The 24,671-nt window shown below is 56.1% G+C and overlaps 2 protein-coding genes and 1 long non-coding RNA gene across 4 annotated transcripts in view; 2 read left to right on the forward strand and 1 right to left on the reverse strand.

The window, feature by feature from the left end:
• TPP1 (tripeptidyl peptidase 1) overlaps positions 1 to 14,388 on the forward strand; it is a 47,255-nt gene extending 32,867 nt beyond the window's left edge. For both annotated transcript variants that reach the window (XM_075009049.1, XM_075009117.1), the window contains 8 exons: positions 6,980 to 7,164; positions 7,559 to 7,757; positions 10,673 to 10,861; positions 11,074 to 11,146; positions 11,585 to 11,705; positions 12,697 to 12,855; positions 12,940 to 13,077; positions 13,381 to 14,388. In XM_075009049.1, the coding sequence (XP_074865150.1) occupies positions 6,980 to 7,164; positions 7,559 to 7,757; positions 10,673 to 10,861; positions 11,074 to 11,146; positions 11,585 to 11,705; positions 12,697 to 12,855; positions 12,940 to 13,077; positions 13,381 to 13,521 (1,205 nt within the window). In that variant the 3' untranslated portion in view covers positions 13,522 to 14,388. The remainder of the gene's footprint in view (positions 1 to 6,979; positions 7,165 to 7,558; positions 7,758 to 10,672; positions 10,862 to 11,073; positions 11,147 to 11,584; positions 11,706 to 12,696; positions 12,856 to 12,939; positions 13,078 to 13,380) is intronic.
• LOC142020915 (uncharacterized) lies at positions 13 to 10,666 on the reverse strand. Its single transcript, XR_012647560.1, has 3 exons — positions 9,718 to 10,666; positions 4,786 to 5,228; positions 13 to 1,056 (listed from the first exon to the last, which is right to left on the reverse strand). It is a non-coding gene; the product is annotated as an uncharacterized LOC142020915 (long non-coding RNA).
• A 3,710-nt stretch (positions 14,389 to 18,098) lies between the features above and the next one.
• TAF10 (TATA-box binding protein associated factor 10) lies at positions 18,099 to 23,723 on the forward strand. The gene is made up of 5 exons (XM_075010927.1): positions 18,099 to 18,373; positions 20,588 to 20,745; positions 20,893 to 20,957; positions 21,112 to 21,226; positions 23,559 to 23,723. Exons 1-5 carry the CDS (start codon positions 18,178 to 18,180, stop codon positions 23,646 to 23,648), a joined length of 624 nt encoding a protein of 207 aa, XP_074867028.1. The 5' UTR covers positions 18,099 to 18,177; the 3' UTR covers positions 23,649 to 23,723.
• The last annotated feature ends 948 nt before the right edge of the window (positions 23,724 to 24,671 follow it).

The following is a 24,671-nucleotide window of genomic DNA, read 5'->3' on the forward strand; positions in this document are numbered from 1 at the left end:
GTATGAGATGCCCTGGGCTGGGGGGGGGGAAGGGCTGCATGTTCCAGACTTATTCAGGCTCTCCTGGTCCATGAGCACCTGCTGCTCCTAGCTGGCTACTGTGAGCCCTCAGCCACTCCAGTCTCCTTCATGCCCAGGCAGGCCCTGTGAAAAGCCTTGGCCGTCACACTCCTGTCTACGGTACCTGTTATCCCTAGGCCTGTCTCAGGGTCTCTGCTTTGCACATGGGGAAACAAGCCACATGTTATTAACTACTAGTGTTGTCCATGCCTGACACCCCAACCCCTGCCAAGGGAGATGAAGGATATAGGGTGATAAGTGCAGCCACCTCTGGGGTTGGAAGCAGCAGCTGCTCAGTAATAACGCAGGAACCCTGCAGAGTGGTGGAGAGAGTGGGAAAAACAGAGACTGCACCCATGCAAGATCCTTTTGCAGAGGGCAAAAGATACAACACCCTGGATAGTTTTCTGACTCTCAGTTGACCCAGAGCATTCTAGGATAGGCAGCTCCTCCAGCAGCAATGCAGGAAGGCAATGAAGAGATGTGGTCATGTGGGTATACTGACTCTACACAACCTGCTAGGCAGCTTTAAGACATGAACTTTAGGAACATCTTGTACGCAAGCTGCAGGGTGCACCTAGAGCTCCCTGAAGCATAAGTGTATTGAACAGCTTACTACAAGGGGAAAGTGCCCATCCTCCAGCTTGGGGGCCTTTGTGGGCAATCTCTGTCCTCACGCTGAGGTCTGGGTAGCTCCTGAGCTGTGTGCGCCAGAGGATGAGCACTTGGGTGGCCTCCCAGGAGAGATTCTGAGTGATTAGCCGAGGTACCGATAGCCACAACATGTTTCTTCTTCAAGTAGTGTCTCTGTGGATGCTCCACTCTGGGTGGTGGTGTGTCCTCATGCCAGTGCTCAGAGATTCTTCTAAAGCCATGTTTTCCCATGCAGCACATGTGCAGTAGTGCTTCCTCGTGCTGTCTGGTGTGCTGTACGGGTCCCTCAGTTCCTTCTCTACCATCCTTGGCTGCAGATGGAGCTTCACTCTCTCTCTCTTGCTGCAACACAAAGAAATTTGTAAGCTGAATTAGTGGTAAAATTAGTTGCTGTGTCATTGCCATGCTGGGCTTGTAGGCCTTTATGCAATGTACAACATGCAGGGAAGACATGCTGGCCTCCAACAGCCATGCATCTTCTCTGTGTGAGGGTCACCAAACCCAGTCCTGCACCCATTGCTCCAGCCTTACAGTGAGGAACCAAGCCAATAGGCTTAAGGCTTATTTGTACGAAAAGTGCCTCCAACCACTGGCACATGAGCAGTCCTCCGCTGAGAAAATGGCACAGGAGACCAAGGGTACAGACTCCGTGCATCCTTCTACGTCAGTTGGCATCCCATCTGCCAAGGCGGATCCTTCCCCTCTGCATTCCTGGCCTCCAGCGCCAATCTCGCAGGCCGTGCCACTTGGAAAGGTTGCTGAAATGTCTCCAGCACTGACGAAGCCAGCACCACTAAAGCGGGCCCACTCGGAGCTGAGCTGCCGGCATTTGGCACCTCTGACGCCGTCGGCACTGGTGGGTTTGGCTGCTTCTACCCCTGGGCAAAAGAGATATTCAGAATCCAAGACCCTGCCATTGGTGCCAAACCCGGAGCGCAAGTGGCACTACTCCAAGTCTCCGTGTGCTGCTTGTATAAGGCACCAGACTCGGCACCATGCAGCATCCCAGTCTCACGTGACACCAGAGAAGGTACCAAAGCAGAACTGAGATACTGCTTCGCTGAAACTCTCAGCACCAGAGTGTGGCACAGTATCCAAACGACGCTGCAAAGATTCACCATCAAGGGAGCACCCAGCGCCAGCACTGCCCAGCTTGCCTTGCTGTGTCCCCAGTGCTGCCCCCATCCCCATATTTGTCTAGAGGCTTGGGATTCTCACATGGTGTGGGGGCCAAACCGCTCACCTCAGGAGGAAGCAGTTCTGACTGAAGTAGTATTTTTCATCACAGCACTCCAGCCATGCAGATTCCACATGGGAAGGCATGCCACCTGCCGTGGCTTAGCCACTGCTGCCCTCACTGTGGTTACCACACCACTACCCCATCTGGAACTGGCTCCTCAGTAGTCATCTTGGCAGGCAAGGTGACCCTGCTCCACTGGCACCTTCCACAGTGTCCAGGGTTCACCCTATGTTGCTGCAGCCCCCCACAATGGCAGTGTATCCATCGTCAACAGCACTCTGGGGCTGAGGACCCCCTTTCGGAGGGTGAGGACAGGTGCCCACTGTGCCACTCTTCATCCTCACCAGACAGCAGAGTGCTCTTGGTTTTTCATGCCCCTATGGATGACTTTCCTAGAGCTATTTGGTGGATAGCCCAGGCACAGGAGAAGGACGTGCAAGAGGTGCTGGTCAAACAGGATAGACTTCTCTGCACCTTGCGGCCTCCCACCTCCTCCAGAATTGAGATACCTATGGACGAAGCCATAATGGATCCTGCCAACATCATCTGGCAGACACCTCCATCCATTCCCTCCACTAAAAAAGGGCCAACAAACGATAATTTGTGGCATCTAAAATCATAGAATCATAGAACAATAGAGCTGGAAGAGACCTAAAAAGCCATCGAGTCCAGCCCCCTGCCCTAGGCAGGACCAAACCCATCAGATCAGCCCAGCCAGGGTTTTGTCAAGGCAAGACTTAAACACCTCCAGGGATGGAGACTCCACTACTTCTCTGGGTAGACCATTCCAATGCTTCACCACCCTCCTAGTGAAAAGTTTTTCCTAATGCACAACCTGGACCTTTCCAACTGCAACTTGAGACCATTGTTCTGTGTTCTGCCATCCGTGACCACTGTGAACAGCCTCTCTCCAGCCTCTTTGCAACCTCCCTTCAGTAAGTTGAAGGCTGTTATCAAGTCCCCCCTCAGTCTTCCCTTCTGCAGACTAAACAGTCCCAATTCTCCCAACCTTTCTTCATAAGTCATACGCTCCAGACCCCTAATTATTTTGGTCGCCCTCCCCTGGATCCTTTCCAGTGTGACCACATCCTTCCTATAATCGAGGGCCCAAAACTGGACACAGTACTCCAGATGCGGCCTCACCAAAGCCGAATAAGGAGGAACAATTGCTTCTCTGGATCTACTGGCAATGCTCCTCTTGATGCGACCTAACATGCCATTAGCCTTCTTGGCTAGAACGGCACACTGTTGACTCATGTCCAGCTTCTTGTCCACTACAACTCCCAGGTCCTTTTCTGCAGAACTACTACCGAGCCAGTCGGACCCCAGAAGGACATGGCATTTCCGTTCACCAATATGCAGCCAAACTTGTTAGTGGTGGATGCCGTCCGCAACAAACTCAAATTCTTTAATTCCACTTCTCAGGACAAAGCAAAACCATCTTAAGTATTCCAAGCTGCAGTAGCTGGTTCCCTCCTTACCTGAGTAGCAGTGCCCAGCCCTCATGAATGGGATACATGAATGGCACGCCATCACCCGGAAGGCGCTCCAATCTGCAGTGGACATGACGGACATGGTGGCTCTCAGCTCGTGACCTATGAGATGCCTACCTCACATCATAATCAACCCGGCACACAGGCACCTCATAGAATCGTAGGGCTGGAAAGGACCTCAGGAGCTCATCTAACCCAGCCCCCTGCTTCAAGCAGGAACAACCCCTCTTAAGTCATCCTAGCCAGGACTTTGTCAAGCTGAGACTTAAAAACCTCTGGGGATGGAGAGTCCACCACCTGTCAAAGCAATGCATACCAATGCTTCCCAACCCTCTAGGTGAAGTAGTTTTTCCTAATATCCAACCTACTCCTCTCCTCCTGTAACTTCAGACCATTGCTCCTTGTTCTGCTATCTGACACCACTGAGAACAGTTTCTCATTATCCTCGTTAGAGCTCCCTTTCAGGAAGTTAAAGGCTGCTATTAAATCATCCCTCCGTCTTCTCTTCTGTAAACTAAACAAGACCAAATTCCTGAGGTTCTCCTCATAGGTCATGTGCTCTGTCCCCTTAATCATTTTTGTCGCCCTCTGCTGAACCTGCTCCAGCACATCCACATCTTTTTTATACTAGGGGGCCCAAAACTGGAAGCAGTATTCCACATGTGGCCTCACCAGTGCCAAATAGAGGGGAACAACCACCTTTCTACATTTGCTAAAAATGCTCTTCCTAATGCACCCTAATATGCCGTTAGCCTTCTTGGCTACAAGGGTGCACTGTTTACTCATATCCAGCCTTTCATCCACCATAACCCCTAGGTCTCTTTCTGCTGTACTGCTGCTTAGCCAGTCAGTCCCCAGCCTATAACAGTGCTTGGGATTCTTCCATCCCCAGTGCAGGACTCTGCACCTCACCTTGTTGAACCATATCAGATTTCTTTTGCCTTAATCTTCCAGTTTATCCAGGTCACTCTGGATTCTCTCTCTACCCTCCAACATATCTACCTCTCCCCTTAGCATAGTGTCATTCGCAAATTTGCTCAGGGTGCAATCCAGTCCCTCATCCAGGTTGTTAATAAAGATGTTGAATGACACAGGCCCCAGAACTGAGACTTGGGGCACTCCACTTGAGACCAACTGCCATCCACATATGGAGCCACTGACCACTACCCATTGGGCCTGGCCATCAAACCAGCTTTCTATCCATCTTATAGTCCATGGATCTAATTCATATTTCCTTAACTTATGGGCAAGAATGCTGTGGGAGACTGTATCAAAAGCTTTGCTGAAGTCAAGGTGTATCACATCCGCTGACTTCCACATGTCCAAAGAGCCTGTTACCTTCGAAGAGTGCTCCAAAATGGATTCCTTGAGGATTCCCTCAATTATTTTCCCAGGTACTGTGGTAAGGCTGGCCGATCTATAGTTCCCCGGATTGCCCTTCTTTCCTTTTTTAAAGATGAGCACTGTGTTTTCCTTCTTCCAGTCGTCCGACATCTCTCCCGATCTCCTATGCAGCACATGCGCAGTTCTCTCAGTGGTTGGGCACTAATCATCCTATGCCTCCTCACACCGCGCCCCTTCCTGTCCTCCTCAGCTACTTGCTACACCTGCGCGAGTCAGGCCTGGCCCTCAGCACTGTCTGGGTTCATGCTGTGGCATTTGCAGCGTTCGGCCAGGCGGAGGATGGAATCTCCTTCCTTGCCCATCCCATCACTAGATGCTTGGTGATGGGTCTGCAAAACTCCGTTCCATCAGTACATCCTCTGGTCCCTATTTGGGACCTGTGGGGGGAAAAAGGAAAAAGAAAAACTGCTGTAGGGGTTAACATTTTTACTTTTCCACAATAACCAGACCCCACTCTGTGAGAGGAAATTAGGGGGTCATCTGCACCTCTTTGAAGTTGTTACCTTGTCACTTAGAGACAATTTACCCTGAAGACTCCTTTGTTTTGGTCATCATGTACCTTTGTAGGGTAAACTGAAGTCAGCAGAGCTGGTGTTCGCAGACAGATCTCAGGATAACTTGGCTGAGACTTTGGTATGTTAAAGACGACAATTAATTACCAAACTATCTAAACAAACTGTATAAAAAGGCCTGAAAACTGATTCTCAGGGCTCCCACTTCTCTGGAAGCTGGCAGCCTGCATATATGCAAATAAACTTTCCTTTTAGATCTCACTCTTGCCTCACTGCTTTGACTTCCAGCCTCGGACCTTTGGGGAAGTCTGTACCCCAGGGGAAAGTGGCTTCCCCGACAGACCTCAGCCATGTACACAGTTGCTTCATGAAACCACCCTTCTGTCAATGAAGGTCTCATTTTTAGTTGTCATCACGTCAGCCAGGAGAGTTGGGGAGCTTTCTGCTCTCATGGCTGAACCTCCTTATACTGTGTTTCCCAAGGATAGTCACTCTTTGCCCCCATCTTAAATTCCTTCCTAAGGTTCCCTCTCCATTTTACATCAATGAACCTGTGCACTTCCCTGCATTCTACCTGAAACCGTACTCCGATCCTGCGCATGTGGCGTGGCACACCGTGGACATTCATTGGACATTGGTCTTTTACATGAATTGCATGAAGCCTTGGCGTAAGTCTCCTCGGCTCTTCCTATCCTTCTCAGAGTGGTCCAAGAGTCTGCCTATTTTGTGGCAATGGCTGTCTGGGTGGATCTCCACCTGTCTCCACACTTGCTATGCACTTCACAGAAGGGTGCTTCTGGGTGCTGTCACTGGCCATTCTACCTGGGTTGTGTCCTCCACTACCGCCTTTCTCAGGAATGTCCATAAGGGGTACATATGCAAGGTGGTGACATGGTCTTCCAGCAATATGTTTGCACAGCACTAGGCTCTTTTATCTTCCATTGCTTCTTCCATTCAAGTGGGACAAGCAGTTCTGGCAACTGTAATTGTTACTGGACTCCAGACCCACCTCCAAAGTGTGACTACTGCTTTATAGTCACCCAGAGCAGAGCACCCATGGGGACACTACTTGAAGAAGAAGGAAATTACTCACCTTGTGCGGTAATGACGGTTCTTCGAGATGTATGCCCCGTGAGTGCTCCAGTTCTCTTCCTCCTTCCCCTGCTTTGGAGCATCCTGCTCTGTTTGCTAGGGTAGAGAAGGAAAAGGGCTGTGCCATGTGTGCACTAGATAGCATGAGGAGGCACTACTGTGCATGTGCGTCACAGGAAACCACGGCAGTACAAGAATCTCTGAGCACTAGCGCCTGGATGTACCGACACCCAGAATGGAGCACCCACGGGGACAAACGTTTTGAAGAACCATCGTTACTGCACAAGGTGAGTAACTTCCTCTTCTATTGGTGGTGCATGTCCAAACATGCATTGATGCACATAAGAAAATTTATTCTGTCCATGGATGGAAAGTATTAGAGGGGGCACTGTAACTGACTCTCACTAAATGAACTTTGATGGCACCTATGGAGAGTATGAAGGAGGGGAGCTTAGAACAGATGACACTCCTGACCATGGAATCCCCCTTAACACTGCTTCCTGTGCTTTCTTCTTGGCACCCAGTGGGAGGCCTGCACCGTTTCCCTGTGGAGAGGAATATGGCCTCAGGGAAAGAAAAGATGGCATGGCACCGGCACAAGAGGGAAGCTTTCCACCTGGGCGTAACACCTGCTGTCATTCGCAAGAGATACAACCTCACAGCTGGGGACATTGGAGTATGGCCCAATAACAGCCAGGCCTGCGCCCAGGTAACTGCAGTTACACACACCCCATAACAGTGCCTGGCCTTTGACCAAGTAACTGCCATTATGCAGCCCATGGCAGTCCCCAGCCTGCACCCAGATAACTGCACTTACATGCACCCTGCAGTTACACACACCCCATAAGAATACCTGGCCTGTGCCCAGGTAAATGCAGTAACACACACTGCATAACAGTGCCCGGCCTGTGATCCTGGAGCTCTGGGAAACCCTTCTATTAATAGTAGCAGTCCAAAGTGTTGCATGATCCATTGTGAAGCCACTGCGGAGCCTTGCCGGGGGAGGAGAGGTGCATGTTCCAGGCTTATATGTAGGTGTGGGGGAAGGATACAGTGCTCAGGGCAGGGTGGGAATGTCATCGCCTCCCTGCCTGTCTCCCCAGTTTCTGGAGCAGTACTTCCACCCGGCTGACCTGGCTGAGTTCATGCAGCTCTTTGGAAGTGGCTTTGGCCACCGTTCTCGGGTTGAACAGGTGGTAGGGCACCAAGGGCAAGGCAAGGCGGGGCTGGAGGCAAGTCTGGATGTGGAGTACATCATGAGCACAGGTGCCAACATCTCCACGTGGGTCTTCAGCAATGCAGGTACTGCCCCTGCCCCTGACGTGGGCCTATCACTGTGCCCCCTACTCTTCTCACACAGCTGGTATCCCCACCCTTCATGTGGGCCTTCCCCTGTGCCTTCCAGCTGTCCTCATGCAGCTGGTATCCCCACCCTATTGTGGGCATGACCTGTGCCTCCCCACCATCCTCACACAGCTAGTGTCCCCACCCTGACAGGGGCCAGCCCCTGTGCCCCTCCCCATTCTCACGCTGCCAGTATTCCCACTCTGATACGGGCCTTCCCCTGTGTCTTCCAGCTGTCCTCATGCAGCTGGTATCCCCACCCTATTGTGGCCATGCCCTGTGCCTCCCCACCATCCTCACACAGCTGGTGGCACCACCCTAACGTGGGCCTGCCCCTGTGTGCCCCCAACTCCTTCACACAGCTGGTATCCCCATCCCTGACATGGACCTGCCCTTGTGCCCCCCAATCTCCTCACACAGCTGGTGTCACCACCCCCAGCGTTCATGTGCCCATGCTCATGTGCCCCCAGCCCTCTCACACAGCCGGTACCCTCTTTCCCTGCCAATGGGGTAACAGCATCTCTAGCCATTTAAATTAATTCCCTCTCTGCTTTCTCTGACTTGGATGGAGGTTCTGCTGGCAGCTGATTCCAGCTCTCTAGTCTTACAAGGATGGAAGCTGATCTCAAAGGTCTTTGAACCTGTCTGTACAGTGGGTAAAAGAGAACTATTCATGCTGTAAAAGGCCTTTGCCAGGGCTGCCTACAAGCGGCTGCTACAGAAGCTAAGTCACTGGTGTAAGAGACAAAATTTGACCCCAGATTAGGACAGACAGAAAGTGAAGAGGCAGGTTAAGTGCTCCGTTCTTTCCCCAGCAGACAGTGAAGGACAGGAGCTGCAGGATTCTGAACCAGCTGCAATCTTGGGCGTGCATATATTAATGCTCAGGAAGGTCAGGGAGAAGCCCTGTATTTGTCAGGACAGCCCTGTATTAAGGGCACCAGGAAGGAATCCCAATTAATTTTTAAAAAGGGGCTGATTGCCTTGTATTTGCACCTGGCTCCCAGCTCCCCACAGCTGTGGGAGCCGGATGGGCATAGGTGTCACCTGGCTCCCAACTCCCCAAGCACTGGGGAACCACACTGGCATGAGCTTTCTGCCCAGGTCCCAGCTGTCTGCAGTTTGGGGGAGCCAGGAGGAGCCCAGTTCCCAGCTCCCCACAGCTCGGGGGAGCTGGGAGCCAGAGTGGTGCAGCTGCCACCTGTTTCCTGGCTCCCTGAGCTGCATGGAGCCAGGAGCTGTACCAGCACGGCTGGCCTGGATTGGGACCTCCCCTCTTTAAATACTCCTGTGGAAACACCTCCCCCACTCATGCATCTGAGGAAGCAGGTCTTTGCCCACGAAAGCTTATGTTCCAAATCATCTGTTAGTGTATAAGGTGCCACAAGACTTCTTGTCTGTATCTTTGAGAACAACTAACACGGCTCCCTCTCTGATACTGGCCTGGATCTAGCTCCTTGCCACTTGGGGAGCTGGAGCCAGACCAGCGCAGCTGTTGCCCCCTTCCTGGCTCCCTTTGGCTTGGGTAAGCTGGGAGCCACAGCTGCCCCCTCACAGCTAGGGAGCCTGCTTTTCCCCCCTCCCGGGCAGCCATCGCCTTAGTTGTAGTGTGACCATCCATCCCGTTTTGTCTGGAACACCTAGTGTCATCCTCCCTGTCCCATATTTGGCCCGGGGATGTATGGTTACCCTAAATCAGTTGAATGTGCTGCATATTAATTTTGTATCTTCCTAGATTTTTAATCAGAATATCATATGGTACCAAGTCAAATGTGTACTGAAATCTAAGGCTATTACATCAACACTATTATCTTTATCAGCCGAACTCATATCTCATAGAAATAATTTGAGATGGTGTAATTTCCTGAAACCCATGTTGATTGGCATTGTTACACTCATTTCATTCTTTATTACTTACACTGACATTCCCGTTTTCTCTCTGGTTAAATGCTGGCACAGCATGAACTTTCTTCCAGTGCTGAGGCTATTTCCAGGGCTCCAGAACTGACCAAAATCCAATATGAGTGATTCAAAGATCTTCGCCAGCTCTTTTTTTTTATCTGTCAGGTGCAAGAGAGATTGAAACAATGGCTGAAAAGCCTGAAATGAGATGACATGAGGAACGCATAACTACTAATTGGCCAGGAGGAGAGAAGGAGATTTGGGGTTTCTCTTTTCCCCATCTCTCAGTACAGGGAACAATCAGTGACATAAAAGGGAAATACTTCGTCACACAATGTGTAATTAGCCTGTGGAACTCATTGCCACAGGATGCCACTGCAGGCAGGGAGTTAGCAAAACTACCAGCTGTTCTGTGGCTGCAACAACTGTAGCATATAACAGACTACAGACTAACATGGCTACCTCTCTGATACGTGCAGTACATAACCGTTCTGGCAGGGATATTAGATGTCCTGTATGAGGGTTCAAGCTTTGTCTCTGTTAATGCCCAGGGTGGAAAACAGTGATGGATGACAGAACAAGGAGCAATGGTCTCACGCTGCAGTGCAGGAAGTGTCGGTTGGATATTAGGAAAAAAACTACTTCACCAGGCGGGTGGTGAAGCCCTGGAATGTGTTACCTAGAGAGGTGGGGGAATCTATATCCCTAGAGGTTTTTGAGTCCTGGCTGGACATGGTCCTGGCTGGGATGATTTAGTTGGGTTGATCCTGCTTTGGGCAGGGGCTGGACTTGATGACCTCCTGAGATACCTTCCAGCCCTAGAACTCCCTAAGACCTTTCTGGAGGCTGGGATTACTCTACCCACGTTATGCACTTGCAATGCTTTCCCCTCTCCTGGGCCTTCACTGCCCTGCCCCTCAGGAATGGAGGGACTGGATGGAGGCTGAGCCTGTTTCCACTGTGCTTTGCAGGCAGGCATGAGAGTCAGGAGCCCTTCCTGGCTTGGCTGCTGCTACTCAGTAACATGTCCTCAGTCCCCTGGGTGCACTCGGTGAGTTACGGAGATGACGAGGATAGTCTGTCACGGGCCTACATGGAGCGTATCAACGTGGAGTTCATGAAAGCTGCTGCGCGGGGCTTGACTGTGCTCTTTGCCTCAGGTACACACAGCTAGCCGGTTTCTTTTGGCCTGGCCTGACCAGGCCAGCCCTCTAATCAGGGCGCGCTCCCTGCTCACTCCCTTCAGCACTTGGGCAGGGAGATGGGTACCTGGCTCCATCCAAGGCCCAAATCTCATGGGCCATTCCTTCTGCCCCGTCCCCATCAGACATTGCCTTCTACGTCAGGCTGACCCAGCACTCCTGCCTTGCAGGTGATGAGGGAGCTGGCTGCAGAAATGTTGCTGGAGGGAGCCACGCTTTCCGGCCCAGCTTCCCAGCCTCCAGGTAAAGGGGGAGAAAGGGACAGGAAAGGTGGGGGCAAACAGTGTTGTGAAATTGGCCTGAGGGGCAGTGCACCAGCTAATCTGTTACCGCTCCTGGCCCTGCTCAGCCTGGGGTGCTGTGCCCCCAGCATAGCTCCGGATGGAAGTTTGGGGCTGCTGTGGTAGCGATGGGGAGCAGCAACACAGACAAGACTGGGGTGGGGAGGGCAAGGAAGGAAGCAGGGGTTCCCTAGGGAATAGAGAAGGGGCCAGGGTTGGGGTCCTGAGGAATCGCAGGGCCAGGTGGGGGAGTGGGGCTGAGAACTGCTGTAGGGGACAGCAGGGACCTGGAATGCCAGAGGTGGGAGCAGTCTCTCTCTCTCTCAGTGGAAGCTGCTGGTCCCTCCAGGAGTTTTCATTGGTTGCCTGGCCAGAGCAGCTCCCCTCTTCTGTCCCACAGTCCCTATGTGACCACCGTTGGCGGCACAGCCTTTAAGAACCCGTTCCGTGTGACCTGGGAGGTGACGGACTATATCAGCGGGGGAGGCTTCAGCAATGTATTCCCTATGCCTGACTACCAGGTGCGTGCAGCAAGGCCGTAGTTAGTGGGCTGGATGTAGGGGAGGGGCAAGGAGGTAGCTACTGGGCTGGGTCAGATGGTTTGGGTATGAGAGAGGAACAGGGCCTGGCTGGGTGTTGGTGGGTGGGTCACATAAGGCCAAGGCAGTAGATGCAAAAGCCCCAGTGGGTCAAGGTGCAGGTGGGGCACAGGTGCAGAGCAATAGCTTGTTTGTTGGGTGGAGGTAGGATGGGGAATGGCTGGTGAGCCGAACTGGATTACGGTTAGGGCCTGGAGGGCAGGGTGATGGCTGGCAGGTTGTAGTGGGTAGTGGGATGGCTGGTAGTGGGGATAAGATACCAGCTGGTGGTGAAGAGAGAGGGGCAGGAGAGGTGGTGGTGGGGTGGGTTGGATTGGGCCCTGGTGGGATAAGATGAGTTCCTGGGGGGCGGGAAGTGGCTGAGGGTGGGGTCGATTGGATCGCAGTGGGGGTAATACAACAGCTGGTGGAGGAGGGACAGGAAAGGTGGCCAGGGAAGATTGGTTCGTAGTGGGGGTAAGAGGACAGCTGGTGGATTGGGTCGCAGTGGGGGTAAGAGGACAGCTGGTGGGGCAGGGACAGGAAGGGGGCAGGGCAGATTGGATTGTAGTGGGGGTCAGAGGACAGCTGGTGGGGCAGGGACAGGAGGGGAGCAGGGTGGATTGGGTTGCAGTGGGGTAAGGCGACAGCTGGTAGGGGAGGGACAGGAAGGAGGCCAGGGTGGATTGGATCACAGTGGGAGAAAGAGGACAGCTGGTGGGGCAGGGACAGGAGTGGGCCGAGGTGAAATGGGTCGTAGTGGGGGTGAGGCAAGGACAGGATGTGGGGGGGTAGGGTGGATTGGGTCATAGTGGGGGTAAGATGACCGCTGGTGGGTCTGGGGGTGGCTGAGGTGGGGTGGATTGGGTTGTAGTGGGGGTAAGACGATGGCTGGTGGGGCAAGGCCCTGGTGTGAGGTTTCACTTTCTCCCAGGCTACAGCCGTCAAGAATTTCCTGCACTTGGCTCCAAAGCTGCCACCCAGCTCCTACTACAACAGAAGCGGCCGTGCCTACCCTGATCTCTCTGCGCTGTCTGACAACTACTGGGTGGTGACCAATCGCATTCCCCTGCCCTGGGTGTCTGGCACCTCGGTAAGAAGCAGCCTCAGGTGCACCGTGTGCTTTGAGCCCCCAGTGTCCTCAGAGCCCTGACACACCTTTCCTCCCCCTCACCAGGCCTCTACTCCCGTGGTGGGTGGCATCGTGGCCCTGATCAACGATCACCGTTTGCAGAATGGTTGGCCGCCCCTGGGCTTTTTGAACCCTGCACTCTACAAGCTCCAGGAGAAGGGGCCCAGTGATGCCTTCTACGATGTGAGTGGGATGGAGAGGTGACAAGTCAGCAGAGATGGACATTGCAAGGGTAGAACCCAGGCTTAGGGGCTGGAGGGGTAAGCTTTGTCTCAGAGGGTGGAGTGAGAGGGGATCCTACTCTGTTTGCCCTGCCTCCAGGGGAAGGCTCCAGCCATGGATTGTTCTGTAGCTAGCACCTTACCCTGCTTAGCAGTAATTGCCCTATCACACCTGCCCCAGAACCTGAGTCCATGCTTGACTGTGTGCAGTCAGGAGTGGCTGGCAGCTACCATGCGCATACTGACTGATCTCTTTGCTCACCAGGTCACCCAGGGCTGCCATCTGTCATGTCTGGATGAAGCAGTGCAGGGGCAGGGTTTCTGTGCTGGCCCTTCCTGGGATCCTGTCACAGGCTGGGGTACCCCCAACTTCCCACAGCTCCTGAGAGCTCTGCTCAACCTGTGAAGCCTGCAGCAGGAAGAAAGGGGTGGGCTGGAGAGGGCATCACAGCAGGCTAACCTCCAGAATCATCCCTGTTCTCAGCTCCTTTCTCCTAGCTACATTTAGCCTGAGAACAGACACCTCCTTCAGAGCTATAGGTCCAAGGGGCAGGATTCAGCTTATGGTGCTGTCTGGGGACTTGGAGGCTTCCTGATAAGAAATGGTTCAGGTTTCTCTCCTATCTAGCTCTCAGGCCTGTTGGTGCATGCCTTCCAGTTATCTCAGGTGCTGCTATTCTGCAGTACAGAGTGGTAGATGAGCTGTGCATTCCTCTGCTTGGCCCCAGGAGAGAGTGACGGGCATGGAACTGCTTTGGGAGGCAGGGGGTCCCACACAGGGAGAGGACATGCTCTCACATGAACTTCCCTGGAAGTGGGGCCAGGGGACAATACTTGCCCTGGCCCCTACTGGCAAGAGCTCTGTAACTGGAGAAAAGGGAGTAGTAAGCAGAACAATAATGCGGAATGTACAGCCCATATCTGGCTTTGCTTCAGTGCTGTGAAACAAACGGCCTCTGGCTTCGCTTCATTGCTATGAAACAAACAAGATGTAACCGAGGGTAACCTTTGAATTTCGGGGCCTGGGTCTACTGTCTAAAATGACCACCAGGGGACCTCCAGAGACCCCCGCGCCTGCGTAGTGCAAGGAGATTGTGTAATGGGAAGGCAGAGAGATTGTATAATGGGAAGGCAGAATGTATTACCTGTGTGGGGAGTGACCTTCACTGAACAGCTGTATATATGTGCTATCACCCAGACGCTGGGTGTGCAGGCTTTGAGGAGAGGTCCCCCTGCGCCTTACTTGGCATGCCAAATAAAGATTCTTCTTCTACTCTCGGTGTGGTGAATTAGCTTTGCGCACGGGGCATGAACTACCTCACTGCCATCTCTGGTGGCAAAGGAAATAAAAGGTCTTGATTCTGGAGTCTGTGCAGTGGGGTGGAGGGACATATTTGCTGGGGTTTGCGGGGAAATAAACTTATGGCTGTTTGCTGCTTTGTGGAGACTGGGAACATCGTTTAGTTTCTGCTGGGCTGTGTGCAGTTGGGCAGTTGTCAAGCAGCACTGCATCCACAACAATTTTGCAGGTTGCAAGAAAATCTGGAGGTGGTGATCTAATCAGGCAGCAAAGGGCAGGGTGTGAATACCTGCATCATGTGGCCAATGCCTGAGTCCTCCTGCTTGATACTGTTTGTTGTGTAGAGCAGCGTGAAGAACTCCAGAGAGCCAAGCTAGCTGGGGAGGGCAGCCCCTTAAACCTTGCCTGGGTCATGCTAATCAAAGGGCTGAGATTCTGCAGCTGAGGTGGCTATAATAATTGGGTGTCTTTTGTGAAAAATACTGGGTGGTGTGCCTACAACTACCAACTATTGTGTTGTGAAAGCCTCCAGCAGTCTGGTTTGGCTGGATTACCGGTAAGAAGCCCTATGGCCCTGCCGCAGAGAGCTGATGGAACCTGGCCCACAAAAGGGGTCACTTCCACAGGCCGGGCTGGTCCCAGACCCAAGCCCAGTGGATCCATGACAACATGATGTGTGTGTGTGTGAGTGAGAGAGAGAGAGACAGACAGAGAACACGTGCTGCACCATCCTTCCCCTCCCCCTCCCACCCTCAGTTTCATTGCACTGGGCAAGGCAGGTAGAGAACTTCTGTGTCTCAGCTGCACACCAGCCGCCTCCATTGCAGCCTGGAACAGGGCACCCCTCCCATTAGACTTACTGTCTGGAATAGTGCACCCTACTGCAAGCACACTGCCTGGAACAGCATCCTTACTTTCTAGCCACCACTCACCCTGGAACAGGGTCTTCACGGCTAAGAACAGGATGCCCTTGTCACTCCCACTTGCCTAGAAGAGGGTCCCCTTCAGTCCCATTGTCCCTCCTCTTGGAACTCTCTCCCTGCCTGTCTGGAACAGAGAACCTCCCTCAGCTGGGATAATTACCTCCCATTTATCAACTGTGTCTGGGCCAGGACACCACTTTAGTCTTCTGAAACAGGGCATAGACCCTGACCAGGTAGCTCCCTTCCCTCTGATAAAATGGGAATTGGTAATATTTCTAGGTGCCTGGGGTATCCATCTGTTCCCTCTGGGTGTTGCATTGTTACACAGGGAGTCGGAAAGGACTATTTGCTCTCAGGGAAGACTTAATGTGGGCCCCTAGCTGAGTGGGGGTAGGTCATTAGAAGGGACAGCCTGAGGCTGACCCTATATCCAAAGAGACTCCAAAATGACACTGGCAAATCTGGTCTCCCAAGAAGCAGCTGGCATCTGTCCCAGAGGGAGCAGGATTCCCCACCTCAGCAGGGAAGCTGAGCAGACCCAGCTCAAGAAGCTAGGCCTGGGAAGCTGAGGCAGGGTGAATTGCTGCTGGAAGGCAAGAGGGCTGTCACCTGTAACCTGACTGAGGCATTCAGAACCTGGACTATGACATTCACTGCAGCCTGGTTGAGTTCTGGGTATGGGCTGTGCTTTGCCCTTCAGTCCTTGGGGCTACTCCCTGGGCCTGCACAGGCTGGCTAGCGAACTCCCTTCTGTCAGCAATGCTGCATGAGCATCCACACTGTGGACCTGCTGAGGTCAACGTGTAACCCACACACCTACTGGGTGTGATGTACTGTCCCATCTAATGGCCCTTAAAAATGAGTCAGCTTGGATCAAACCTGGGACTTCTGGAGTTGAGTGCATGAACCTTGCTACCTCGTAAGCTAAAAGCCAGCTACCTGACTCAGTGAACAGCCCCACACCTGCACAGAACAGGACAGAAACCCCCACTCCACAAGACAGGATAACTCCCACCACCTGCAGAACAGGACAGGACCAAACCCCGCCCCCAGCCCGCAGAACAGGACAGAAACCCCCCTCCACAGGACAGGACAATCCCCCCCACCTGCAGAACAGGCCAGAAACCCCCTCCCCCCACAGGACAGGACAACCCTGCCCACCTGCAGAACAGGACAGAAACCCCCCTCCACAGGACAGGACAGGACACGCCCCCCCCCGCCCACAGAATAGGACAGAAAGCCCCTTCCAAAGGACAGGACAACCCTGCCCACTTGCAGAACAGGACAGAAACCCGCCTCCACAGGGCAGGATAACCACCCCCCCCCGCCCGCAGAACAGGACAGAAACCCCCCTCCACCTGCAGAACAGGACAGGACCAACCCCCCCCGCCCCCCGCAGAACAGGACAGAAACCTCCCCACAGAACAGAACAACACCCCCCCCGCCCCACAGGACAGGACAGGACAGGACAGGACAGGACAGCCCCCCCCCCCCCCCACAGACCAGGACAGAACCACCCCCCTGAACAGAGCAGGGCAGGGCAGGGCAGCCCCACCCCCGCCAGGGCAGGACAGGACAGGACAGGACAACCCCGCCCCGCCCCTCCCCTCCCCGCCGCGCCCCCCTCCAGGGCAGGGCAGGACAGGACAGGACAACCCCGCCCCGCCCCGCCCCTCCCCGCTGCGCCCCCCCAGGGCAGGACAGGACAGAACAGCCCCGCCCCGCCGCGCCCCCGCCCCAGGGCAGGACAGAACAGCCCCGCCCCGCCGCTCCCCCCCCCAGGGCAGGGCAGGACAGGACAGGACAGGACAGCCCCGCCCCGCCGCGCCCCCGCCCCAGGGCAGGACAGGACAGCCCCGCCCCGCCGCGCCCCCCCCCCAGGGCAGGGCAGGACAGGACAGGACAGGACAGCCCCGCCCCGCCGCGCCCCCCCCCAGGGCAGGGCAGGACAGGACAGGACAGCCCCGCCCCTGCGCGCCCCCCAGGGCAGGACAGGACAGCCCCACCCCTCCCCTCCCCTCCCCGCTGCGCCCCCCCAGGACAGGACAGGGCAGAACAGCACAGCCCCTCCCCGCCGCGCCCCCCCCAGGGCAGGACAGCCCCGCCCCTGCGCGCCCCCCAGGGCAGGACAGGACAGAACAGCCCCGCCCCGCCGCTCCCCCCCCCAGGGCAGGACAGGACAGCCCCGCCCCTGCGCGCCCCCCAGGGCAGGACAGGACAGAACAGCCCCGCCCCGCCGCGCCCCCCCTCAGGGCAGGACAGGACAGCCCCGCCCCGCCCCGCCCCCCCCAGGACAGGACAGGACAGGACAGGACAGCCCCGCCCCCCCCAGGGCAGGACAGGACAGCCCCGCCCCTGCGCGCCCCCCCCAGGACAGCCCCGCCCCTGCGCGCCCCCCCCAGGACAGGACAGGACAGCCCAGCCCCGCCCCTGCGCGCCCCCCCCAGGACAGGACAGCCCCGCCCCGCCGCGCCCCCCCCCAGAGCAGGGCAGGGCACCCAGCATAGCCCCTCCACCCTCCCCCGCCGGGAGGAGCCACCCGCAGCCTCCGTCTCACTCCCGCGGGCCTTGAGCCGGCCCCGCCCCCAGGGCCACTCCAGCCCGCGCGCCGAGCGCTCTCTGATTCCGCCGCAAGTCTTACGGCTCCCGGGGAGTTTGGCGGGGCGAGGGGGAGAGGAACACCCACTGGCCAATCAGAGAGCAGCAGGATCGGCGTGGGGCTGCGTGACGGCGCCTTTGGCCAATCAGAGACGTCGCTCGGCGCAATGCCCATAGCGCCGCTGGAGGACCGGGCGACGCGAGTGGCGTAGGGTGGCCCCGAAGCTCGGCCGGCCGCGCCATGAGCGGCAGCGCGGAGTCAGACCCCGCTCCCGCGGCCCCGGCTTCAGCCTCGGCGCCCCCCGCCCCGGCCCCGTTGCCGCCCGGCGAGAGCAAACCGAGCCCCGTGGCCGGGGGCAGCGCCGCGCTGGGGCCTGCGGGGCCGGCGGGGGGCGGGGCTCGGGCCGCCGAGGCGGGGCCTGGGGCGCGGGGGCCCGGTGAGGGGCGGTGGAACCCTGTGTGGAAGTGGTGGGGCCCCGTGAGGGGGAGGGGCGGAGTGCGGGGGGGGCAGGTGTGCGAGGGGCGGAGTGCGGGGGGCATGGGGGGGCAGGTGTGCGAGGGGCGGAGTGCGGGGGCACGGGGGGGGCAGGTGTGCGAGGGGCGGAGTGCAGGGGGCACGGGGGGGGCAGGTGTGCGAGGGGCGGAGTGCAGGGGGCACGGGGGGGGCAGGTGTGCGAGGGGCGGAGTGCGGGGGCACGGGGGGGACCCGTGCGCTAGAGGCGGAGTGCGGGGGCACTGGGGGGGCAGGTGTGCGAGGGGCGGAGTGCGGGGGGCATGGGGGGGCAGGTGTGCGAGGGGCGGAGTGCGGGGGCACGGGGGGGCAGGTGTGCGAGGGGCGGAGTGCAGGGGGCACGGGGGGGGCAGGTGTGCGAGGGGCGGAGTGCGGGGGCACGGGGGGGCAGGTGTGCGAGGGGCGGAGTGCGGGGGGCACTGGGGGGGCAGGTGTGCGAGGGGCAGAGTGCGGGGGCACTGGGGGGCAGGTGTGCGAGGGGCGGAGTGCGGGGGGCACGGGGGGCAGGTGTGCGAGGGGCGGAGTGCGGGGGGCATGGGGGGGCAGGTGTGCGAGGGGCGGAGTGCGGGGGCACGGGGGGGGCAGGTGTGCGAGGCAGAGTGCGGGGGCACTGGGGGGCAGGTGTGCGAGGGGCGGAGTGCAGGGGGCATGGGGGGACCCGTGTGCAAGGGGCGGAGTGCGGGGGCACTGGGGGGGCAGGTGTGCGAGGGGCGGAGTGCGGGGGGCATGGGGGGACCCGTGTGCAAGGGGCGGAGTGCGGGGGCACTGGGGGGGCAGGTGTGCGAGGGGCAGAGTGCGGGGGGCATGGGGGGACCCGTGCGCTAGGGGCGGAGTGCGGGGGGCACTGGGGGGGCAGGTGTGCGAGGGGCAGAGTGCGGGGGCACTGGGGGGCAGGTGTGCGAGGGGCGGAGTGCGGGGGGCACGGGGGGCAGGTGTGCGAGGGGCGGAGTGCGGGGGGCATGGGGGGGCAGGTGTGCGAGGGGCGGAGTGCGGGGGCACGGGGGGGGCAGGTGTGCGAGGGGCGGAGTGCAGGGGGCACGGGGGGGGCAGGTGTGCGAGGGGCGGAGTGCGGGGGCACGGGGGGGGCAGGTGTGCGAGGGGCGGAGTGCAGGGGGCACGGGGGGGGCAGGTGTGCGAGGGGCGGAGTGCAGGGGGCACGGGGGGGGCAGGTGTGCGAGGGGCGGAGTGCGGGGGCACGGGGGGGGCAGGTGTGCGAGGGGCGGAGTGCGGGGGGCACTGGGGGGGCAGGTGTGCGAGGGGCAGAGTGCGGGGGCACTGGGGGGCAGGTGTGCGAGGGGCGGAGTGCAGGGGGCATGGGGGGACCCGTGCGGGGGGGCAGGTGCGCGAGGGGCGGAGTGCGGGGGGGCAGGTGTGCGAGGGGCATGGGGGGACCCATGCGCTAGAGGCGGAGTGCGGGGGCACTGGGGGGGCAGGTGTGCGAGGGGCGGAGTGCGGGGGGCACCGGGGGGGAGCCCGTGTGCAAGGGGCGGAGTGTGGGGGCCACTGAGGGGGCACTAGGGGGAGACCTGTGTGGGAGTGGTGGAGTGCGGGGGCTGCTGAGGGGGCACTGGGGGGGGGACTCGTGGGAGTGTGGGGGGCACTAAGGGGGATCCCGTGTGGGAGGGGTGGAGTGTGGGGCACGGGGGGGCACTAGGGGGGAACCCGTATGGGAGTGGCGGAGTGCAGGGGGCACTGGGGGGGATCCTGTGTGTGAGTGGCAGAGTGCGGGGGGCCTGCTGAGAGGGCACTGGGGGGGGACCCGTGGTGCAGTGCAGGACCCATTGAGGGGGTACTGGGGGGGCTTGTGTGGGAGTGGCAGAGTGCAGGGGCTGCTGAGGGGGCACTGGGGTGACCTGTGGCGGAATGAGGGGGCACTGGGGGGACCCCTGTGGGAGTGGTGGTGTGGGGGGGCACTGGGGGGAACACATGCGGGGGCACTGGTGGGGGGGCCTGTGCGGGAGTGACACAGTGCGGGGGCCGCTGAGGGGGCACTGGGGGCGGGAACCTGTGTGGGAGTGGGAGGGAAGCCTGGGGAAGATCCCTATCAGGAGGAGCTGGGGGGCAGCTGGAGGCAGGAATCACTTCGGGGATGGGTGTTAGTCCATGTCCCTGGCCAGCCCTGACCCACAATCTTTTACAGGGCCAATCTCCATGGGTGTGACTGCAGCCTCCTCTGATGGGGCCATGTCGAACGGGGTCTATGTGCCTCCCGGTGCTGCTAATGGAGATGTCAAACCTGTGGTCTCCACTACACCTTTGGTAGACTTCCTGATGCAGCTGGAGGATTACACTCCCACGGTATGTGGGGTGGGAGCTGGTAGGACTAAAAATGTTTGTTAATGTCACAACATGAGTGGTTGGGGCTAAAGGCTGTAATTTTTTTGGGGTGGGGAGGGAGCACATGCTTATCATTAAGGTTTGTCTAATATTTCTTCTGTTTCCCAGATCCCAGATGCTGTCACAGGCTACTACCTCAACAGAGCTGGATTTGAGGCCTCAGATCCGCGCATGTGAGTTAAGCGTGGTGCTATTTGGAGACCCCCCCACTTGTGCAAGGTGTATAGTCGTAGTTTGTGCTGTGGAGTCCTGCAGAGCACTCTCCTCAGCCCTGGCTACACATGCTTCATGTTCTGTCTCTCAGTCCCTTGCTTTCTCTAACTGTAGCATTCGTCTCATCTCACTGGCTGCCCAGAAGTTTATTTCAGACATTGCTAATGATGCTCTGCAGCACTGCAAAATGAAAGGCACAGCTTCCGGCAGCTCCCGCAACAAGAGTAAGGTGAGGTTCTGCCCTGCAAAGCGTCTGGCAGGGGACAGCCAGCAGGGCTTTACCATCCTGTCCCATTGCGAGCTCTCTCTTTGGCTTGTTTGCTAGGCCCTATCGCAGAAGTGGCTAAAGGAAATTCAGCCTTGCTAAATGCAGAATAAAGCCAATGGAAACCCGCGAACTCCTTGCATGCCTCACAGAGGTTTAAGTGAATTGCATTGGCTCAGGGAAGGGAGCTGTGTGCAATATAGGGAGACCTCTGCCCACAGAACAAGTCAAAATGTATTCAGCTGTATAAAAAATAGGATGGAGAATATTTTAATGACTTTGGAATAAGCAGTACTGTGGCCCCATCTGGAGGCTGTAGGACTGGTCCCATCTCTGAGGGTCGGGCGGAACTGGAGATGCTCAGACAAGAATGCCAGGGAATGATCAGGAGCCTGGGGGTGGGGGAACTTTCTTGAAATATGCAGTGTTGTGGCCATATTGGTCCCTGAATAGTGGAGACAGGAACAGCCACTCTGCGTCAGATCAAAGGTCCATCTAGCCCAGTATCCTGTCTTCTGACAAGCCAATGCCAGGTGCCCAAGAAGGAGTGAACAGAACAGGGAATCATCAAGTGACCCTTCTGTCACCGCTTTCCATTCTCTGACAAACAGGAGCTAGGGACACCATTCCTACCCATCCTGGCTGATAGCCATTGATGGACCTAACCTCCATGAATGTTTCTAGGCTTTTTTTAAACCCTGTTAAAGTCCTGGTCTTCATAAGATCCTCTAGCAAGGAGTTCCACAGGCCGCCTATGCGCTTCAGGAGGAAAAACTTCCTTTTGTTAGGTTTTAAATCTACTACCCATTAATTTTAATTTGGTGTCCCCTAGTTCTTAAGTTATGGGAACAAGTGAATAACTTCCTTATTCACTTTTTCCACACCAGTCATGATTTTATAAATGTCTATCGTATCTCCCGTGACTCCTAATTTCTATGGTGATAAGTCCCAGTCTTTTTAATCTTTTTTCATATAGCACCTGTTTCAAACCTTTGATCATTTATGGTGCCCTCTTCTGAACCTTTTGCAATGCCAACAAGATGTGGCTGTACCATGGATTTATACAGAGGCACATAGAGTGGGTGTTTTCAGAGAACCACAGTGACCCAAAGATCAGTCTCAAGTGGTTATAGCTAAATTAGTTCCCAGCATTTCGTATGTATAGTTCGGATTATTTTTTCCAAGGTGCATTACTTTATCAACATGAAATTTCATTTGCCATTTTGTTGCCCAATCATGTAGTTCTGTGAGATTTTTGAAGTTCTTTGGTCTGCTTTGTTCTTAACTATTTTGAGCAGTTTAGTATTATCAGCAAAGTTTGCCACCTCACTGTTTACCCCTTTCTCCAGATCATTTGCAAAGAGGTTGAATAGGAGTGGTCCTAGTACAGACCCATGGGGGACACCACTAGTTACCTTTTCTCCAGTCTCAAAACTGACCATTTAATCCTACCCTTTGTTTCCTGCCTTTTAACTAGTTTTCAGTCCATGAGAGGACCTTTCCTCTTATCCCATGACAACAACTGATTTTACTTAAGAACCTTTGGTGAGGGACCATGTCAAAGGCTTTCTGGAAATCTAAGTACACTGGATTCCCACTTGTCCACAACTTACTGAGTGCCTCAGGGACTCTAGTAGAATAGTAAGACATTACTTCCCTTTACAGAAACCATGTTGACGTTTCCCCAACAAATTATATTCATTTGTGTCTGCACCCTAAATGTTTCATTCCTATTGCCACCCCAGAGCCTTCCCCCCCAACCCTGAGCTCCTCACATTCTGAACCTCTTGACCACACCTTCTCCACAGATCATTGGTGCACATAAAATTCATTCTGCACCACTGTGGAGGTGATGTATCACAGTCCAACTCCTTATTGTTGCACATAAACACTGGGCTAGGGCTGGAGTTAATGTTGGGTGGCTGTCATTGGGCTGGTTTGAATTTCTTACATGACTTCTTGTTGGAGGGGGTTGCTCCCGGTGTGCGTGATTCCATAGTTCTCTTGAGGTTTGTCTGCAGAGCTGCTCGGCATAGGGCGAGCTGTATGTAGTGCTTGGAGGGGTCTGGCCCCTACAATCACTGGGGAGGATGTGCTGTTTGTTGCATTGGCTCAGGAAATAGAGGTGATGGTTAGAGCAGCTGAGCTTTGTGTGAGCTGGACAGTTTGTGTGTGTCTCCCATAGGAGTTAATCCAATTAAAGCCATTCCCTCCCCCACCTTGTCTCTTTGGGGATGGGCAGTGCACCTAGCAGCAGCTGCCCTGCTGATGCTGACCCAGCCTCCTGTCCCACCAGGATAAGAAGTACACCTTGACCATGGAGGACCTGATGCCAGCGCTCGCAGAGTACGGCATCAATGTGAAGAAGCCGCACTATTTCACCTAGCGCCTGAACAGAGCCTGCACACCATGCTGGGGTCCTAGCTCCTCTGCTCTGTTATTAAACTGTTCTTGTTGGCTAGTGGTTTGTGAGTGAGCAGCTGTTTGCTGACTCTGACAGTGCTAATGCCCTGGGTTGTAGGGCAGAGCTGTTGGTGGGACTAGCCCCTGCACAGCCTGTCACACTGTTCTCTGGGAATGGATATGCCAGACCCTTTGCTGACGGGCTGCTAGCATAGATGCTGTAGGCTGTACTAGGGCAGTGTGCCAGTGTCCTGGAGCTAAACCCATCCCCATAGACGGTGGTAGGAGGGCAGCGAGTTGGAAGGCTCTTGGGCTTGGTGCCACCAGGTATGTGTTCAGCTGGGGGGGTGGATGCACTTGGCCTCAGGATCCTACAGCCTTGGGTGTCATTGCATGGTGTTGGAAACATGAGGCTGGCCCCACTTTGAGGGGAGAGGGATATCTCCTACATGTGTGTGGCTTGCTGCGCCCATAGCCCTTGCTCTTTCAAACTGGGTGCCCAAGGAAAAGAAGTGCCCTAAGCTACTTGGAAGTCAAAGCTCTAGCCCTTGCTGCCCAACAACCTCTGAGCTCCCTGACCTAACAGGAGAGGCCACGAGGGCACTGACCTAAGGGACACCAGAAGAGCCCTGTAGGCTGCAGAACAGCTGGATAATGAGTGCCCTGCCTAGTCAAGGCCAGAGGGGACATTGATGATCACCTAACCAGCAACTGCACCCCAAGAACTCCTAGAGAGCTTCTTTTTGGGAACAACATAATTGGATGAGTCAGGGCCAGTTTCATAACAAAATGTTTATTTCAGATGCTGACTGCTCTTCTCTGTGGCTTGGCTGGAAATGGTTTAAAAAATGTGATGCATGAAGCCACCACAGCACAGGCAGACAAGGGAGGCCCTGTTCTAGGGGGAGAAGTCCAGGGGCCATTCTGGGCCTGTAAGCAAAAGGTGTTGGGTGGGTCCAAGGCCTTGCTCTAGCCCCATGGCTAATAGACACTCTCCCTTTTAGCT

The sequence above is a fragment of the Carettochelys insculpta genome, chromosome 1, assembly GCF_033958435.1.
Source record: "Carettochelys insculpta isolate YL-2023 chromosome 1, ASM3395843v1, whole genome shotgun sequence".
Taxonomy (NCBI): Eukaryota; Metazoa; Chordata; order Testudines; family Carettochelyidae; genus Carettochelys; species Carettochelys insculpta.

Bases quoted from the DNA above. Each gene is read 5' to 3' on its own strand.
- TAF10 (XM_075010927.1), top strand. From the start codon at position 18,178: ATGAGCGGCAGCGCGGAGTCAGACCCCGCTCCCGCGGCCCCGGCTTCA. The intron at 20,746-20,892 runs GTATGTGGGGTG...TCTGTTTCCCAG, and splicing joins TGGAGGATTACACTCCCACG to ATCCCAGATGCTGTCACAGG. The intron at 20,958-21,111 runs GTGAGTTAAGCG...CTCTAACTGTAG, and splicing joins GAGGCCTCAGATCCGCGCAT to CATTCGTCTCATCTCACTGG.